General features: G+C 45.0%; 1 protein-coding gene across 2 annotated transcripts in view; it reads right to left on the bottom strand.

Annotated features, from left to right (window-relative positions):
* Window positions 1-18,712, bottom strand: part of UBE2Q2 (ubiquitin conjugating enzyme E2 Q2) — a 758,043-nt gene extending 739,331 nt beyond the window's left edge. The window contains exon 1 of one of the 2 annotated variants that reach the window (XM_078685153.1): window positions 18,123-18,712. In XM_078685153.1, the coding sequence (XP_078541279.1) occupies window positions 18,123-18,278 (156 nt within the window). In that variant the 5' untranslated portion in view covers window positions 18,279-18,712. The remainder of the gene's footprint in view (window positions 1-18,122) is intronic. The other variant, XM_078685152.1, reaches the window with a different exon arrangement.
* Between the last annotated feature and the right edge of the window lie 1,700 nt (window positions 18,713-20,412).

Below are 20,412 nucleotides of genomic sequence, written 5' to 3'. Positions count from 1 at the left end.
TAGCCGAGTGGATGATGAACAGCTGCCTGAAAATGAACTCAGACAAGACGGAAGTCCTCATCCTCGGATCATCACCCTCTGCCTGGGACGACTCCTGGTGGCCCCCCGCCCTGGGCAGCGCACCCAAACCAACGGACCACGCACGAAACTTGGGCTTCATCCTGGACTTCTCCCTCTCGATGACCAGACAAGTCAACGCAGTATCATCTTCATGTTTCAACATCCTACGCATGCTCTGTAAGATCTTCCGTTGGATCCCCACCGACACCAGGAAGACGGTGACCCAGGCACTCGTCACCAGCCGACTGGACTACGGAAACACCCTCTACACCGGAACCACAGCCAAACTACAGAAAAGACTCCAACGCATCCAAAATGCCTCCGCACGACTCATCTTGGACATCCCCCGACACAGCCACATCTCCGGACACCTGAGAGACCTACATTAGCTCCCCGTCAGCAAGAGAATCACGTTCCGACTTCTCACCCACGCACACAAGGCCCTCCACGACCAGGGCCCCAAGTACCTCAACAACCGCCTGACCTTCTACACTCCCACCCGCCAGCTATGATCAACCAGCCACTCCCTCGCCACCGTCCCACGCATCCGAAGAACCACCATGGGAGGAAGATCCTTCTCCTACCTGGCAGCTAAGACGTGGAACACCCTCCCCATCCACCTCCGCCTGACCCAAGATCACCTCTCCTTCAGGGAGCAACTCAAGACCTGGCTGTTCGAGCAGTAGCAGACCCCCCTCCCCAAGCGCCTCGAGCCTCTGAGTAGCGCGCTATATAAATGCCGTGATTGATTGATTGATTGTTCTGAAATAAACACTGGTTTAGTTGTAGAAAGGATCACTTGACTAGAGTGAACTGCAGGAGTGTGGAATTGCCATTGCCCGACACCCAGGAGCTTATAGCTTGAGGTCAAGGACAACACGTCTAAATGTGTATTTAGTACACAGGATAAAGAGGCTCAAAATACTGCAGAAGAAACTATTTAGTTGAAGTAAAAGAGGTTGCGGAAGCAGTTTATGCATCTATATTTAAGATGGTCGAAATGGTGTACAGGGTTAGTTAACACAAAGCCTTTACTGTTGGGGTGGGGTAAGCATTCCAAGAATTGCAGTGAGTTGTAACTTCAGCTTACATAAATGACAGTGGTTCCAAAATAAAAATGTGTACCCGTTTGCAAAGTGTACCAATTTGAGCATATTTATAAGGCTCCCAGAATTATCTTTTATTATGTGCAAATGTGCGCACAAGGAACACTTGTGATTTTATTTTGCAAGTAACAAATGTACGTAAAAAATATTAGCAAATGGAAGAAGATGTGATGAAACTTGGAGAGTTTTGTTAAACTATTGTGCAATTTGTTTGCTTATGAAATAAAATGCACCCAAACAAATATTTATAGCATGAAAAATGAATCATAAGTTTCAGTAAAATATAGTGCATTCATAAGGCAACTTTAAATGCAATTTCTCTACAGCATCCTTTATTTAAACAAATAAGATGCATGTCAATATATAAATAAGCATTAGCAAATCCACTATTGCCTGGTGTTGGCTGCCAGACGGTTGGTTTTGTAAAAACAATGTTTTGACTCTCATTAAAAAAAAAAAAAATAATTAAAAACACACAAACACATTGCTGTACTAGTAACTGGCACTTAAGTAAACTACTTTAGGTGTGTGTGGACGCATGCCTCGTGATGTTAACCAACGGCTCAAATGGGATGTCGCACTACCCCACTGTATAATGTAGTGGGAGCAGGAAAAATGTGAAAGACAGAATTACAGACCCATACATGCAGAGGGCTAGCTGAAAGCTGGTGTATGTATATTATACATATCATTTTAGGAAAATGCAAAAGATATAGCCTAATGCCTGATCAAAATATATATATTTTCTCTCTCTCTTGGATAATCAGTGCAAATCCAATACGGGCAGTGTAAAACAAATAAGAGCTCCAGTTTTAAAGTCATGATAGTATACCTCCGGGTCTGGGAAGCTGGCATTGGGGCCGTTTTAGGATCTCCACAATACTAGAATTTATTAAAGTAGGACTTAAAACCTGCAAGAACTACAGGATTCCTGACAAAACTTTGTGAATTCTATTTTCACGAGTAGGTAAGCCTGTACATATTTGACCATGCACAAATGCAAGCAGTAACTGCAAATTCACTTGTAAAAACGTATTTACTCAAGGGGGAAAATATCGCTCTCCTATCTCCCATGAGAAGCTCACTTCCCATAATGGAAAGGTTTTTCTTTTGCCCAGGTTAGGAGTAAGTTTCCTACCTTTACCATGGAAAGGGGCGGGCACAAGTTAGTGAATACCGGAACCATATAGGTTTGTAGATGTGCTCAAATACAGAGGAACTTCCAACCCTGAACAGCCACATCCCATATATCAGCCCTCCGTGAATTTGCTTACATGAAAATCTTCATGCAAGTGAATCCTTCTATAAATCAAAAATCGTTTTTCGTATTCATGTCAAACCTACATAAATAAATAGAAACACAAATTTTTATGTGTTTGCAGAGTTTTTCTAGTTGTGGTTTAGTGAATGAAATGTCACTTAGTATCAGGGATGGGGATTTCCTATAGCCCGACACCCAGAACATATTGTTTGGGGTCAAGGGCAACAAGTTTTCATGTGTATTTTGTCCTTGGGACAAGTATGCCCAACCCCCTGCAGCACAACCCCTTTGGCTGCCAGTTTGCAGTACCACATTATGGATCAGGAAGGGTACGGTCTGCAGTTAAGGTAATATTTTTGTACATATGTTAATGCTGTTCAAACTTATACTTATGGTTTATCAATTGAAAGCCTTTATTATTAGGGTGAACGCTCTAAGTAAATGTTGTAAGCTCTGACTGCACTACCGACAGTGGATCTAGTCTTAAAATGTGTACACGTTTTCAAAGTTTAGCAATATGAGGCTATATATAATCACACCAGAATGCTCCGATTTCATTCAAATATTTGCAGAAGCTTGAAAACAAGAGTAATGACTCTTTGCTTTCAAAATAAAATGTTCATAAAAAAATTAAAGCAGGGAAAAAACACATTTCCCTAAACTACTGTAAAATTTCAGGTACCATTTCTTTGCAGCATCATTTAGTAACGTGTTGATGCATGCTAGTATTTCCCAAAAATATTCATAATGGATCATTGTAACCAGTTTCAATAAGATTATGGGGGAAAAAATAAACAAGCATTGGCAAAGCCGGTATGACTGAAATTGGTGGTCAGCTTTTTAGTTTTGTCAATGTATGAATTGTTTTGGCATGGTTTTTGTAAAACCTTATTGGTGTGGGAGCTGCCGGGATCTCACCATTATAACAAACACTGGCATAAGCAAAAATAGTTTTTTGTCTCAAAAAGCACACACTGCCACAGTAGTTTCTGGCACTGAACAAAACTACTTTGTGTGCTAAAATGCTTCTTGTGTAAGAGGAGAATGCGGTCACTCACAGTGAAGCCAGCTGATACAGAGAGAGAGACAGAATTTTAATAAATGCAGAAGGTCATGGTCAATGCCAGACCAAATTTGGGGCCCAATTATTAAAGAAAGTCTTAAAAGTGAACCCATGGTAAATGTCCTTGCATTAAGTGCAGCTATACGGCTTTCATGAACTCCAACGGATTTACAGAAGTAGGCCAAGAAATACTGCTCCTAGAAAATATTTGTGAACTGCATGTTCGCATCAGCAAGTGTGCAAGTGTAGATTTTCTCATGCGCAAATCTGAGTATTTGCAAGTTCACTTTCACTCCTACCACTTTTTTCGCTAATTCTTGAAGAAGGTTTAAGTCTGCCATTGTCAGGAGTAAATTTCCAACATTTCTCAGTATGGGAAAAGATTAGAAAAGAGTTGTTGAAAGCCCATAAAAACATTAAGTCAGTAGGTTTGTAAAGACTCAAAAGGGCATTCTAACCCTGGAACTATTGCTCACCACTACCTTCAGCCCGAGTATGTAGATATGTGGAAACGTGGCAACATAATGGGATTGCAAGTATTTAAACACTACTATGGTATGAGCCCTGGCATAATCAGAGAGGCTATATCAAAGCTCTTATATAATGAGATTGCTGCCATAATCTGTCGCCGCACTGGATAGCACCGATGGGGACAAGTTGATTTTGTTACAGGACAAGTAGATTTATGAAGCATACTGCTCAATGAACAAGTAGATATTTTATTAAAATCCACACCCGTTAGTATGTGCTCACATTTATGACAAACTAAAACTGTGGAACAACGAGACGAAGTAATCTGACCAATAATTACAAAGAGTGGCCAAGTGGAGGAAATGAAAGTCAGTGCGATCTACTCAATCCTCCAAGGGTAAAGACAGCACTGGTTTATTCATAGAAACGTTCATGAAATCATGTGGATGGTTATAAGAAACTCTACGAGAGCAGTTACCTCAAAAACCAAAGTAGAAAAGAGAAAGAGGATTTACACTGAACGAACTCCAGCATTAGAAACAAGCATTTGCAATGCAATAGGTCTCGCATTAGGAAAGTTTGAGCTATTGGTCTTGTAAATGACAATTTTTTTATTTATGTGTTGGTTTTGAAAATAGCTAAATTAATAGCTTTGTCATTTACAATGCCAATCGTTATAACTTTTGCAAATGTGACACCTATAGCATTTGTAATGCAACATGTTTTGTATTTACGTGACTTAGATGTATTGATATTACAAATACCATTGGCTTTTAATTTTTTTACATAATTAATACTTAAATAAAAGTGATTGTAATTTATAATGGCAATAGCTCAAACTTTTGTAAATAACTTGTGTGAAGATTATGTTCAGTGTATTTTATTGTGACGAAAATCCAAGAACAGAAGTGAAATATTAACATCTTTTTGTGACATTTGTAATAAAGCTTGAAACATTCAGAGAACATATTAGAACCAGTTGTTGTTGAATGGTTGCACAGAGTGATGCTGTGGTGGCGCATAATGATGCTGGGGTGGCGCGGAGTGATGCTGGGGTGGCGCGATGCTGGGGTTGCCCCGGAGTGATGCTGGGGTTGCCCCGGAGTGATGCTGGGGTTGCCCCGGAGTGATGCTGGGGTTGCCCCGGAGTGATGCTGGGGTTGCCCCGGAGTGATGCTGGGGTTGCCCCGGAGTGATGCTGGGGTTGCCCCGGAGTGATGCTGGGGTTGCCCCGGAGTGATGCTGAGGTTGCCCCGGAGTGATGCTGAGGTTGCCCCGGAGTGATGCTGAGGTTGCCCCGGAGTGATGCTGAGGTTGCCCCGGAGTGATGCTGAGGTGGCGCGGAGTGATGCTGGGGTGGCGCGGAGTGATGCTGGGGTGGCGCGGAGTGATGCTGGGGTGGTGCTGTGGTGATGCTGTGGTAGTGGTGCTGGGGTGGTGCTGAGTGATAATGTGGTGGTGCTGAGTGGTGCTGTGGTGGTGCTGAGTGATGCTGTGGTGGTGCTGAGTGATGCTGTGGTGGTGCTGAGTGATGCTGTGGTGGTGCTGAGTGATGCTGTGGTGGTGCTGTGTGATGCTGTGGTAGTGGTGCTGGGGTGGTGCCGAGTGATAATGTGGCGGCGCCGAGTGATGCTGTGGCGGCGCCGAGTGATGCTGTGGCGGCGCCGAGTGATGCTGTGGCGGCGCCGAGTGATGCTGTGGCGGCGCCGAGTGATGCTGTGGCGGCGCCGAGTGATGCTGTGGCGGTGCCGAGTGATGCTGTGGCGGTGCCGAGTGATGCTGTGGCGGTGCCGAGTGATGCTGTGGCGGTGATGAGTGATGCTGTGGCGTTGCTGAGTGGCGCTGCTGAGTGGTGCTGTGGTGGTGCTGAGCGATGCTGTGGCGGTGCTGAGCGATGCTGTGGCGGCGCTGAGTGGTGCTGGGGTGGCGCTGAGTGGTGCTGGGGTGGCGCTGAGTGGTGCTGGGGTGGCGCTGAGTGATGCTGGGGTGGCGCTGAGTGATGCTGTGGTGGTGCTGAGTGATGCTAGGGTGGTGCTGAGGTGGTGCTGAGTGGCGCTGAGTGATTCTGTGGTGGTGCTGAGTGGTGGTGTGGCGGTGCTGAGTGGTGCTGAGTGGTGCTGTGGTGGTGCTGTGGTGGTGCTGTGGTGGTGCTGTGGTGGTGCTGTGGTGGTGCTGTGGTGGTGCTGTGGTGGTGCTGTGGTGGTGCTGTGGTGGTGCTGTGGTGGTGCTGTGGCGGTGCTGAGTGATGCTGTGGCGGTGCTGAGTGATGCTGTGGCGGTGCTGAGTGATGCTGTGGCGGTGCTGAGTGATGCTGTGGCGGTGCTGAGTGATGCTGTGGCGGTGCTGAGTGATGCTGTGGCGGTGCTGAGTGATGCTGTGGCGGTGCTGAGTGATGCTGTGGCGGTGCTGAGTGATGCTGTGGCGGTGCTGAGTGATGCTGTGGCGGTGCTGAGTGATGCTGTGGCGGTGCTGAGTGATGCTGTGGCGTTGCTGAGTGGCGCTGCTGAGTGGTGCTGTGGTGGTGCTGAGCGATGCTGTGGTGGTGCTGAGTGATGCTGTGGTGGTGCTGAGTGATGCTGTGGCGGTGCTGAGTGATGCTGTGGCGGTGCTGAGTGATGCTGTGGTGGTGCTGTGGTGGTGCTGAGTGATGCTGAGTGGTGCTGTGGTGGTGCTGAGTGATGCTAGGGTGGCGCTGAGTGGTGGTGCTGGGTGGTGCCGAGTGATGCTGTGGCGGTGCTGAGTGATGCTGTGGCGGTGCTGAGTGATGCTGTGGCGGTGCTGAGTGATGCTGTGGCGGTGCTGAGTGATGCTGTGGCGGTGCTGAGTGGCGCTGCTGAGTGGTGCTGGGTGGTGCCGAGTGATGCTGTGGCGGTGCTGAGTGATGCTGTGGCGGTGCTGAGTGATGCTGTGGCGGTGCTGAGTGATGCTGTGGCGGTGCTGAGTGATGCTGTGGCGGTGCTGAGTGATGCTGTGGCGGTGCTGAGTGGTGCTGTGGTGGTGCTGAGTGATGCTGTGGTGGTGCTGAGTTGGAATTGGAATTGGAAGGTTCTTATATAGCGCATGGCTACTCGGAAGCATCCCAGCACTTAAGTGATGCTGTGGTGGTGCTGAGTGATGCTGTGGCGGTGCTGAGTGATGCTGTGGCGGTGCTGAGTGATGCTGTGGCGGTGCTGAGTGATGCTGTGGCGGTGCTGAGTGATGCTGTGGCGGCGCTGAGTGGTGCTGGGGCGGCGCTGAGTGGTGCTGGGGCGGCGCTGAGTGGTGCTGGGGTGGCGCTGAGTGGTGCTGGGGTGGCGCTGAGTGGTGCTGGGGTGGCGCTGAGTGATGCTGTGGTGGTGCTGAGGTGGTGCTGAGTGGCGCTGAGTGATTCTGTGGTGGTGCTGAGTGGTGGTGTGGCGGTGCTGAGTGGTGCTGTGGTGGTGCTGTGGTGGTGCTGCTGTGGTGGTGTGGTGGTGCTGTGGTGGTGCTAGGGTGGCGCTGAGTGATGCTAGGGTGGTGCTGAGTGATGCTAGGGTGGTGCTGAGTGGTGGTGCTGGGTGATGCTGAGTGATGCTGTGGTGGTGCTGAGTGATGCTGTGGTGGTGCTGAGTGATGCTGTGGCGGTGCTGAGTGATGCTGTGGTGGTGCTGTGGTGGTGCTGAGTGATGCTGAGTGGTGCTGTGGTGGTGCTGAGTGATGCTAGGGTGGCGCTGAGTGATGTTAGGGTGGTGCTGAGTGATGCTGTGGTAGTGCTGAGTGATGCTGTGGCGGTGCCGAGTGATACTGTGGCGGTGCCGAGTGATACTGTGGCGGTGCCGAGTGATACTGTGGCGGTGCCGAGTGATACTGTGGCGGTGCCGAGTGATAATGTGGCGGTGCCGAGTGATAATGTGGTGGTGCTGAGTGATGCTGTGGTGGTGCCGAGTGGTGTTGTGGTGGTGCCGAGTGGTGTTGTGGTGGTGCCGAGTGGTGTTGTGGTGGTGCCGAGTGGTGCTGGGGTGGCGCTGAGTGATGCTGTGGTAGTGCTGAGTGATGCTGTGGTAGTGCTAAGTGATGCTAGGGTGGTGCTGAATGGTGCTGTGGTGGTGCTGAGTGGTCCTGTGGTGGTGCTGAGTGTTGCTGTGGTGGTGCTGAGTGATAATGTAGAAGAAATAAACAGCATGCGACCTGATGCAAAATAGCAAGGTCTGAGTGGCGTATCAACACAAAAGGAAAGATATAGAAATACATATTTTGAGGGTCCGCTTCGTTAGAGATAACCGCTTTGATTGAGTACTTTCCTTCTGAGTTCCGTACAATGTGCATTGCATGTGATTTTTCACAATCAAAAGTGCATATTAAAGGTAAATGCAAACAGAGCAATGGCTAAAAGTTAAACTCCCGCTGCTGCCATCAGAGCCTAACCTTTTTGACATCGAAACTGGGCCAACTCAGCCGTTCGTCCTTCCGAGGTCAATTAACTGACCAACATCCTCTTTTACAGCTCACGCAAAAACGGCAGAATCAGGCTTCATAGAAAAAAAAGGTTATTCATTTTCGAAAGCGTGGCCAATCAGTAACGAAATAAGTTTTGCAATAGGGACATCTTTACATAAAGCATCTATATTACACACAATCGATGCCTCTTTAGTATTGGATAATACACAGACGCTGATTTCGCCAGTTGCAGTATGGATTTTTCCATGAATTATTTTTTTCTTCTCATGTTTTTTACAAATTACTACATCCGATCACAAGCGCGTAATTATGAACGCTGCACTTTCTAGACAGTTTCTTGCGGATATTTAGTGCTGCGTCGTGAAGCACACGGCTGCCGCACTGGTGAATTGTAGTGATTTACGCTGGGACCTGGAAATGAAATCACCTTCCTCCACGTGAAAAAAGCCGACGTTCCGATTCCGGCCTTAAATATGAAACGGATGAAAATAACTTCGGAGGCTCAAGTTTTGAATCTGTGTATTGTGAGGGCGCGTACATTTTAAGTGTGACGTGCCTGGTCCTTTTTCAACGTACAGAGGGATTTAATCTCCCCATGCCTGAATGTGTAATGTAAATAATACGGTGCTCACGTAAAGGTAAAGCGCTCCAATACCTTCGGGTCGAGTTCACGCTATATAAAATATGCAACAAAAAAGAAAGGTGAGGCGGGGCACCTGATGTACGAGGAGGGCGTGAATCGAGCTTTAATGGCACTTTGAGAAGGTGGGGAGACAATGAAGCCACGCACAGTGGTCGTGTCGAAAAGTTTGGGAGGCGCAGCTTAAAGAAAAGGAGGTGTGCCCGAAAGTTGGGGGCGTGTCGGACAGCGGAGAAGCAGGAGTAGTTTGGAAGTGTTGCATGCAGACCGCGCGCATGCGCCGGAGGTGCTCAGATCGCAGCGGTTGCTGAAAGGCTGCGCACCATGGCACCTTTGCTGAAGCTTGGCACCCTGGTCCTCCTCGGTTTATGGTGTTTGCGCAGCAGGGTGTCCCAGGCGGCGGCTGCGAGCCCCCGCAAGGGCGCAGCGGAGCAGCGCGGGCCGAAGGTAAGCCGGGCGCGCTGGCACATGATGGCATGTCTGTCCTGCACCAGCTGGGGAAGTCCGCTGGCCCGGGCATGCCTTCCTTGGATCACCTGGGGAAGTCCACAGGTCGCGGCTGTGCATAGTGCTTTGTTAGAAGGGGGTTTTGGGAGCTCTGTACCCCGGCTGTGCAGAGAACACCCGGACTGTGGGACACGCAGAAAGAGCCCGGTAAGTGGAAGGGGGGAGGGGTGTACGTGCTTGTGTCTGTGTGTGTTCGAGTGTGTCTGTGCGTGTGTCTGTCCGTGTGCGCGTGCGTCTGTTTAAGGGGGGGTGCGTGTGTGTATGCAGTGTGTGTGTGCCTGTGTATGCGTGTGGCTGTGTATGTGCGCATGCGTGTGTGTGGCTGTGTGAGTGTGTTTGCGCATGGGAATGAGGCACGAGAGGGGCACGGCGCCGTGCGCGCCCACAAGGTGAAATCTGCACTCGTGCCCCTCTCGTGTCTACATTCCCAAATACGGCTGACAATAGGTCTTTCGCTGACGCTCGACCTAAAAAGGCTTTGCCTATGTAGACTCTGCAAATATTCAAAGATGTGTCAGAGATCTGGAATATTTAGAGTCCAATACAAATCATAACCTTGATAGAAGCAACCATGACTTAACAGGACCCCAGACAAACAGAATAGCTATTTTAGCTCGGACATAAAAGTGCTGAATTATTTTTGTCTTCATTACAAGGCAGCGAATGGGACAAGTGATCGGTTTAGCATTTGTTAAAGGTGTTATCAGTAGGAGCTTCAAAAAGATTTGTGGGGAGGAACGAGGACATGGGTCAAAATGTAGTGCTGATGACGGACCAAAGTGATATGTACACTATAATTCAACGCATATGTTCAAAGAAAGAAGGTCAAAGTATTGCTGTAACTGATGGACACATACCCAAAGGAAGATAAAGACGTGAAACAATATCACAGGTTATATGTGGTCAGAGATCAAGGAGTGGAAAGCACAGAAGAAGGTCTAGCTGAAAACAGTCCACCTATATTAGCATGCGTACGGAAACATACCTGACCTCTGTTTGCCAGAACAAATTAAGTGAAAATGTTGAATTAATGTAAGGTGGTGTTTAACAGCAAAGTCTGGACGATCAAATAATATATTCACAAAACTGTGATTAAGAACGGGACAATCTCAGTCTAGCGTAATTTAAGAAGGTGGAGATGAAGAGGCGGCAAGGTTGAAGGAGATGGTGAAGAATGGCATAATTGAAGCCTCAGAGTGACTTTCACCAACAATAAGCACAAAGAAGGTGCATAAATGATTACGTTTCTTCATGGATATGAGCAGTCTCAAGCAAAACAGACATGGGTTGCTTTTCTCTCCAAAAAATAAGACTATCATTTTATTAGTAAATGGAACAAAGTGTTTTCCATGAGCTTATCTCCAGTTTGTGTTTCACAAGATTTTTTTACAGCAGTCTCGCAAAGCATATACCTCTTGTCATCATAGATGGTGCTTTCTAGTTTGCGGTCTGGTCTAGTGGTAACTACTGGCATTTTCCAGAGAATGATGGATAATATGTTCAGGCATTAAACTAACAAGCTCTACATGATGATATATTGGTAAAAGGAAGAAGAGCACAATAAGGTCTCAATTAAGTTTTACTGAGGGAGGAAAAATGTAAAGTCACCATGACAGCCAGTGAGTATTTAGGACATTCCGGGTTTTTTTTTTTTAAAGAGCAGGACCTAAACAAGATTTTGCACGAACTAGGCCCAAGATACTAAAGTTCAATTAACACTGTTAATGGACCCAATTAAATATTATGCAAAATTTATGAAAACTTTGCGGAGAAAAAAATTGAAATCTTTAATGCAGGTGTTGCGAAAGATCTTCAAGTCAAGATAGTGACAAGCAGAAGATTTTATGACAGTCAACGCGGCTCTTAAGTCTGAAGATTGTGAGCCCATTTGATGATAAACAAAACAGCATATTTACTTTCAAAACCAATGATCAGGAATTGGGTGTAGTATTGTCAAAGGTTAACAGTGGTCAGGAAAAAAAAGTAACATTTGATTCCTGGTCATTAAATCAAAGTTATCGGGAATGGAGGGTGGGGTGGGGGGGGGAATAGGGAGTTGTCGCTGTGACTTGAAGTGCAAAACATTTCCACACTTAATTGTGGGGGGGAATACAATTTAAGTTGAGGATGGATCATAAACCTCTTCTTGTGGTTTTGCAACCAGAAAGAATTGTTAAAAGGTCCTGGGTTGCAAGAGTACATAAAAATGGTAAAGCATGTGCCTGATTGATACATATAAACAGACTGTAATGAATTGATACTTGTGGGGGGGGGGTTATATAACCACGTTTCTGTGGTTTTAATTGATATTTTTCATAAGTTTAATGTGGTTTAAATCATGTACATGGTTTATGTATGTAGAAGAATTGTTGTCTAGTAGAAGCTGCAGTCTGTGCCCAACATGTCTTTTGTGGTTGGGGTTATCCGCTTATTAAGAAAGCAATTAATTTGTGAACTAGTTAGCTTCTTAACTTAAGATATATTGAGCACTAAGTTTCCCTATTAACCTACTTTATATTCACTATAAATGTTTTATCGTTGTGGACGACAGGTTTTAAAATGGCAGATGAACATATAGTACAAATTTGAGGATTTCCATGGTCCTGCATGCAGGAGGAAGTGCTGGATTTTTTTCAGGTGCATATGTTTCACTAGACCCATGGAAACAAGGTTATTATGGCATGAATGATATTTAATTTGGTAGAAATTCACGCTCGTTCAAAGTTGTCTTAATTAGCTTTTACACTTGCAATTATTAACGCTAACAATCCTGTTTAATTCTTAAATGGGGTGGGATCCAGCATTTTGAGTGATAGATGGTTTTAATGGATGACGTTGGTTTATGCAATTGGAAACTGCTTAATGCGATACATTCCGACGACTGAATGCAGGTAAAGTGGGGGTATTGAATTGCATGCGACTTTTGATCGAGAAAAACTACTTGACGCAAGTTTTTAATTTTGGGGGTGGCAATATGTCGGTATATGACTGGCTCACATCGGGGTGGTATGGGAGTAGTTCAATGGCAAAATATTGTAGATGTGTTGGGCCTATGAACATTCGCTAGATGTGTGGATATTGGAATCTGCGTCTTATTGGAATTGGGTTTAAGATATTTATTTTTTGTATGTTAATAGAAAGCAGCATAACTGGTGGACTCAATGGAATTCATTGCACCATTTCCAAAGAGGGACATCCTACTGGAGAGGCTTTTGTTGAGTTCGAGACGGCAGAAGACTTGAAAAAAGCACTGACAAACACCGTAAATACATGGAAAATAGAAATGTATGAGGTGGTTCTTTTTTCAGTTTATTGAAGTTTGGCCTCTTTACTAAACGTAATCAGCATAATGTTTTTTTCAATGTTTCCAGGCCCTGCGGATGGACCCTAGTTTTTTTTAGCAATGATTTTCTTCTGATTATTTTGTCATCCTAGCAGCATATTTGGTATTACTTTTTAGATTTTCACGATCTATACATTTTTTGTATTGCTTTATTGATGGTACGTTGAGATGCAATGAGTGTTGACTCTATTTAGGTCTTTCCCAGATGTCTAATTGCGATAGACCTCTCAAGTACTTTGTAGAGGGTCCCCTGCTGCTTACAATTTGGTGACTTGTTTGCTTGCTTATTTGACCCCTCCCCCCACACATCCTCTTGTCCTTTTTATTGGGTGACTTGTGTTTTTCTTGTTTGTTTTTTTTGCACAGCTTTTTAGGTCGAGCCTCTTCTTCCGCATCCCCCCCCCAAAATCAACCCCAGCCAGATTGTCTCACAGCCAAACATGCTTTATTTAATCACTCTACAGAGTGCATCTTTTCGCTCCCCCACCAGCAAGCACTTTTCATTATTTTTTATTTTTTGCATTTTTATATAGCGCAACTCGAGGTATCAAAGCGCTTTACATAAGCACTAGTTCCATAACAGCAATTTGCCTAGTGGGGGATAATGTGCTGCATGGCTCAACACTTATACGGTCCCAAAGGTAAGACCTTTTGGCTATGCCAATGCTTGTTTTCTTTAGTCTCTTAAATGTATTTAAAATTTGGTGGTTTTAACTTGCAAATAGACCTAGTCAATCTGAATCTGTAGCTCTCAGATATGAAGACCTCAAACAAGGGGTGAACAAAATGATAATCCCCGAAGTAATAATTTCACAATAGCTGGATGTCAAGATTAAGACCTAATCAGCTGTAATGTTTGTGTTTTTTCTACTGCAGATACTTATTGAAGAAAATGTTAATGAATCCAGATTAGCCATCTCTTTTCAGTTAAGAGCTCTGGAGTACGGTGATGTCCTGCGTAACGATCACCTCTCCTTTCAGACTAATCAATAGTGGTAGGGCTTGCTCACCGATATGGAGGTTCAATTGTGGTTTAAATGGTTTGATAAGAATGATGTTTAACTACCGGAGTGTGACATTATCTAAGCATGACGAAAATAGTTTTAACTTTGGACGAACCTCGATATAATGGGGACATGTGGCAATCTTCACAAGGTATTTACTATACCGTGAGAATAGGGTACTATACCTAGATTGTACAATTGAATAGCTACAAACTGAAGAACAAAATACTAACATAGATTACAATGTATTAACAGAAACCCAGGTTTCCGAATTGAAATAATGAAATGGTATAATAATTTCACTGAGTTGTTTTCCATATCTGAGATCTGTCTTCATTGATTTCATTGTTACAAAATCTATGATTATTTAACAATGTAATGAACTGTGGAATGTTAAGTTTATAATAACTTTTTCTATGTCTTGCACTCTCACGTCCTGTGGGACTGGCTTTAAAAGACTCATGAAACAAACCATGGTCATGTGACCAAGACTCCATGTGATGTCGAAACCGGTCTTCTGTGTGACAAATAAACACTTTCCTTTATTTCGAACCGGAGTGGCTCTCTATCCTACCTGAAGTGCTTCAATTTCTCATTTACACACATATATACACACACACACACATTGTTAAGTTATTTACAATATATGCTGCTGGAATAGGCCTTTCCCCAGAGGGTGGATATCCATGGTTACAAGTCACCTACAGAAGCCCTTCTGCATATGAACTCCAGGATCCTCCTTTTGCCCAACATATGCACGCCTAACACGTTCTTTCGATCCCTTCCTGCTGAGAGGCACTTTTCAAAAATTCGGTGACTTCTCTACTTGCAGAGCAACGTCTCTTTGATCAAGCCAATATCTTTAACAATCCTTCTCTTTGCGCATAGTTTTATTCATTAGAATTCTCAGACTCTTTTCATCACAGCATCTGTTTAATGCACACTTTCTCAATTTGTGAAGCAAGATTTGATATCATTTTCCGACTACTCTTGACAAGCGCCAGGATACCCGTAGGGTGGCAGTTCGCGCTATATAAGAACCCAATACAATATATATATATATATATATATATATATATATATATATATATATACACACATACTTTATGTCACTGCATACTTTTCATACAAGTTATTTAATTGGATGCTTATCTGTTTATTTTATCAATCACAATATGTAAATATGATGATAATTGTATCTATAAGTCAGTCACTCACAATTAAAACATGGAGGATAACAAAAATAAAATATTAAAAATTAAAATAACTTAATAATAAAATAACTCTGTATTTGGAAAGCGCAAACTAATCACCCATAAGGGTCTCAAGGCGCTGGAGGCAGTCGGGGATATTAAGCAAGCTATTGCCCAGAGTATCATGGTGCTGGGCTGAGCTGAGCTGCCACTGGTGCCGGGGATCGAACTGTGAGCCCCGTGCTCTGGTGTTAGTCGCCCTGGCCGCAGCGCCACACCTCTCACCTTATAAAAATACACAAATAAATAAATAAACTTTTACGTACAGCAACATCTCAAAGATTAAACTACCTATCCATACTTGCACATATGGCACTTTAAGCAATACTAATGTAAATGTCTTTATTATTTTCCTTATACAGGTATAACCTTTGCGGAATAAATGCCTTCAACTCTATGTCTCATCCTATACCTCTCTCAATATCCTCTACCTCCACTCTGACTCGCCCCAAACCTCAGTCTACTACTATGATCTCCCATATCACCCTTTCTAGACTCTTCTTTCCTTGGCTCACCCCAAACCTCATTTTACTATGATCTCCCAAATAACACCTCCTAGACTCTTCCCGTCTATTTCCCTCCACGGACTCATCCCAAACCTCATTTTACTACCGACGTCCCTAATAACGCTTTATAGACTCTTCGTCCCTTATCTCTCATTTGACTCTTCCCAAACTTTATTTGACTAATATGAACTACCAAATAATGCTATCTATATGCTTCCCTCCCCGTCGACGTAATTTTGTCAAGGCATGAAATTATTTTCGTAAACAGCCATGGCTCCTGTCAGATTAACTGAGTTTTCAAAAAAATGCAGATCGCTTTTTCGAAAATATACATTGAAACAAAGGGAATATGACAATTTGTACTACACCAACTTTATGGACCAAAATGTACTCCTGAAACTAATTTGAAGATGAAGAGATATTTTATTTAGGTTAATCACGGAGATGAACTTTAGAATTCTGTGCAAAACTCTAGAGCCCCAACACAAGGTGCGATTCATTCTAAATAATACTTTCAACACAACTAAATAGGACAATGACAATACAACGGCTTATCTTCGGACACGAAGGATGGAGAGCCAGATAGAAATTAATTGCAGACACAAAAGGGCCCAGGCCAAACCAACCTATCTCACTGACTAATGTTTCTTAATGGAACTCAACTCACACAAGGAAGGGCGTGGGAGAGAAAGAGTGAATAACTTAAATGTTATTATCTTGATGATCATTATAACTTAGCTGAGAACTGAGAGCCCACTAGGGGCCACTGGTGGAGGTGTCATACAAGATCTGGAATAACAAAGTTTGTTAAAAAATCAAAATCTGTTATTTTTGTCTTAGCCACTCATGCTGGAAGTTCACGCTTAACAATAAGTATTCAGAACAATTGATGTGCTAAAACAGATATCCTCCCCTAGCACTATAAAACTATCACTATGGGCCCACTCTAGAAATAAAAGACGAGGCCTTGCACCAAAGTCTTGTAGCTCAAATCCCATTCTGCCCTCACCCAGGCTCGATTACCTTGAAATGGGCACAAGTGTGATCATTCAAATCTATAGAACAAATCTATGTACAGAGGGTGTCCAATACTTGCACTGTCTTCCAGTGTGTCAGTCAGAGTTTCAGAGTCCTGCCTTATGACCAACCAGCTACTGTCGGGAGGGTTCTGTAAGCTTATTAACACAACATCGTACGATAGCTCCCAAGTGCATCACACTTATATAATAAGCCTGGGCAGCATTTCACTCTTGCCTTAGTTGCAATTAGCATGTCATGCAGAGGCCTTTATTCTACCAAAGCGTTGCTTTAATCAAAAGCAGGCCAATTTTAAACTTCTTCGTCAAGTTCAACCAAAGCTTCAACGCCACTGGACTCTGGTCAACACACCTTCAAAAAATGGTCGTGAGCTACAATTTCCGATGCATGAAAACTGTGGCCACTCACACTACTACTATGCTGGCAGTACGCTTCTGTCCGTTCCCACAGCCCTGTTTTTATCCCCATCCTCTACTGTCGGGAGGGTTCTGTAAGCTTATTAACACAACATCGTACGATAGCTCCCAAGTGCATCACACTTATATAATAAGCCTGGGCAGCATTTCACTCTTGCCTTAGTTGCAATTAGCATGTCATGCAGAGGCCTTTATTCTACCAAAGCGTTGCTTTAATCAAAAGCAGGCCAATTTTAAACTTCTTCGTCAAGTTCAACCAAAGCTTCAACGCCACTGGACTCTGGTCAACACACCTTCAAAAAATGGTCGTGAGCTACAATTTCCGATGCATGAAAACTGTGGCCACTCACACTACTACTATGCTGGCAGTACGCTTCTGTCCGTTCCCACAGCCCTGTTTTTATCCCCATCCTCTTGCCACGAAACGGCCAATGCCACCTTCTCAAAATGTGGCCTGTGTATGTGGTACCTAGAGAGCAGCTACCCCCCCCCCTCCCCCCCTCCCTCCCTTCCAGGTCCTAAGTACTGATGGAGGAAGTGTGGGGCGCTCTGGTCCTTCGTAAACCGTTTTGTGAGCGTCCCCCAGAGGCATTGTTTACATTCGGTCGGGCCTGGCATAGGCTGTGAAGGCGGCTACGCACTTACATTACATAGAGACACGGAAGCCCCTTCTCTATCCTCCTAACTGGGACCCCCGGCGAGACACTAACCTGCCCGGCCTTAAGCCCCCGGACCTAGTCAAGGCAGTGACCGGTTGTTGTTGACTCTACTCCCTTTCATCAGTCGTCTGCCAGTACCCTTACCTCGAGGGTGCATCACACTGTAGGACACCCAGGGGGGGCACCTCCCAAGTCTCCCCACCCCCACAATCTCTGGTGTTATGATGAATATTGACCGGACTGTTCCCCCCCCCCTTGGCACACACTCACTTGCTTACAGTCCCCCAACCCTTGTGCCCTCGGGTCCACACAATATTGCAATGCACGGCCAGCTGGCGGCTGTCCCATGTCCCCGCACCCCCGGTTCCCCATCCCTCACCGTGATGTTACAGTGGATGGTCAGCGGGCTGTTGCCCAGGATGAACTGGCAGTGCAACTCGTCCAGTTTCCAGTTCACAATCCGGAACCGCTCGTGGTTTTTGTCAAAAATGGACTCGAGAAACTTCAGCTCTGCCTTGAGCCCCGACACGGACATCTTAACATCATTTCCGAGAGGGGAGGCGCTGACAGACCCGACACCCCCCCGCTCCGCACCGGAAGATGGCGGGCGGCAGCTGCGGGTCTTTGTAGCCCAGCTCGGGACCGGCGACGGAGAAGAGGAGCCCAGCGTCAAGCGGCGCGAGCCGGGCGGAAACGTGTCACCGCCGCCCTGTGACACCGCCAGGGCTGCCTCGGCTTTGTACGGGGGCCTAGAAGTGCGCGGACACAGCTCTGGTAGGGCGCAGGCTAACACAACACACGGGGGCCTCGGCTGCGTACACAGAGCCCGCCCCGTGACACCGAGGGCTGGCTGAGCACAGGGCCTGAGCGCAAAGCCGCCGAGATGCGCAGCACACAAAGGTCTGAGGGCACCGACACGGGACCAACAACACCCGGGCCTGTGCAGCGCTGCACGCAGAGCCCGCCCCGTCACACGGGGCCTGCCAGGGGGTGGGGGCACGGAGGGGCGGCTGTGGACGGGGGCGTGAGAACACAGGCACAGAACTAGCGCAACACACGGGGACCTGGCTCGCACAGGCTAGGGCTAGCACGTACATGCCTGTCCTGCTTTAAGAGGGTGGTTCAAATTATTGCTGATATAATTCCACTTTTCCTTTACTTTCTCTCTGAGGTCAAGTAAATAAAAAAAACACATTCTCACTCTTAATTTAAATAAATACATTCTCACTATTTCTGTCTTTAACCCTCATGCATCAGGAGCTACTTCTAGAAGTTGAGTGTAACCTAATTCCACGTAGAACAGGCCTGCGTTTAATACACAAAACAAAACCGAGCTTACCCAATGACGAGGTGCTGCCTATGTACATAAGGGAAGACTATTTCTAGCCCTCAAGCACTCCATCACCATAGGATATTCAGTATATGGGATGTGTAGATAATCAGTTGTTATGTCCATACTTGCCCTTTCTCTCGCGCGTCTTGTACATTCACGCGCCTTTGTATTTTCTTTCAAATATATGGTCTCATGCCACGGCACGATCTACCATAAGTTAAGAGTAAAGATGTTTCTGTTAGTAAAGAAATTGTCTCAAAAATTAATTCGAAATCTGACAAAAAGAGTAAGGAATTTCAGCCAAAAAACAGGTCTTTAACTCAAAAGGTAATTCTGAAGAACGTAATTTGAAGTGTTACAGATGTAATAGCAAATCACATTTAGCGAACAACAAAAGTTGTCCTGGCTTAAAACAAAAATGTTCCAATTGTGGTCTGATAGGACATTTTACCTCTGCATGCAAGAGGAGTAAAATCAACCAAAAAGTTAAACGCATTGAGCAAAGTGATAACAGTGAGGTTTGATGCTTTCTCTAATGATTCAAATAATTGTTCATTTGTTTTGAATGTTAAAGAATCTAATACAGCAGTATTGAATATTGACAGCACCATGATTAAGAAGAAGCCACTATGTGATATGGTTATTGGAGGTGTCAAAATTAACATGTATGCTGATTCTGGTTCACCATATTCTATTGTATGTGAATCCGTATGGAAAAAGTTGTTTGTGAATAGATTAGGTAGTCATTTAGAGAAGAGTGATATTAGCCCTGAAGGATACTCAGGAGGGAGAATAGATATTTTAGGATTTAGGACACTTGTTTTCAGGTTCAAAAATAGAAAATGCATTGCAAAGCTTTATATCTCAAAGAAAGGTCCTTCAGTTCTTAGCTGGTTTGATCAGGGAAAACTTGATATCATTCTGAATCCTAATAGCCCTAATCCTGTAATGTTAATAGATGAACAGAATGGTATTTCTTCTATGATGTTAGACAAATTTCCAAATGTTTTCCAAAAGAACATTGGGAAGCTAACTAGTTTTAAACATGAAATTCGTTTGAAAGAAAATGCGTGCCCTAAAGTACATAAAGCACGTAATATTCCTTTTGCTGTTCGAGAAGAAGTGAAAAATGAGTTGGATGCATTAGTCAAAGAGGGAATAATAGAAAGAATTGAGTCATCAGAATGGGTTTCTCCCATTGTAGTTGCCAGACGGGCCAATGGCAAGGTCAGGCTCTGCATTGATCTTCGTCACCTTAACAACAATATTGTTGTGGATCAATTTCCTCTTCCTCGCATTTCTGAATTGTTATCATCTGTTGGTGGGTCTAAGTTTT

The sequence above is a fragment of the Lissotriton helveticus genome, chromosome 3_2 (genome assembly GCF_964261635.1).
Source record: "Lissotriton helveticus chromosome 3_2, aLisHel1.1, whole genome shotgun sequence".
In the NCBI taxonomy this organism is placed as follows: Eukaryota; Metazoa; Chordata; class Amphibia; order Caudata; family Salamandridae; genus Lissotriton; species Lissotriton helveticus.
Note: the sequence above shows the minus strand (reverse complement) of the source record. Positions and strands in the feature narration are given on the sequence as shown.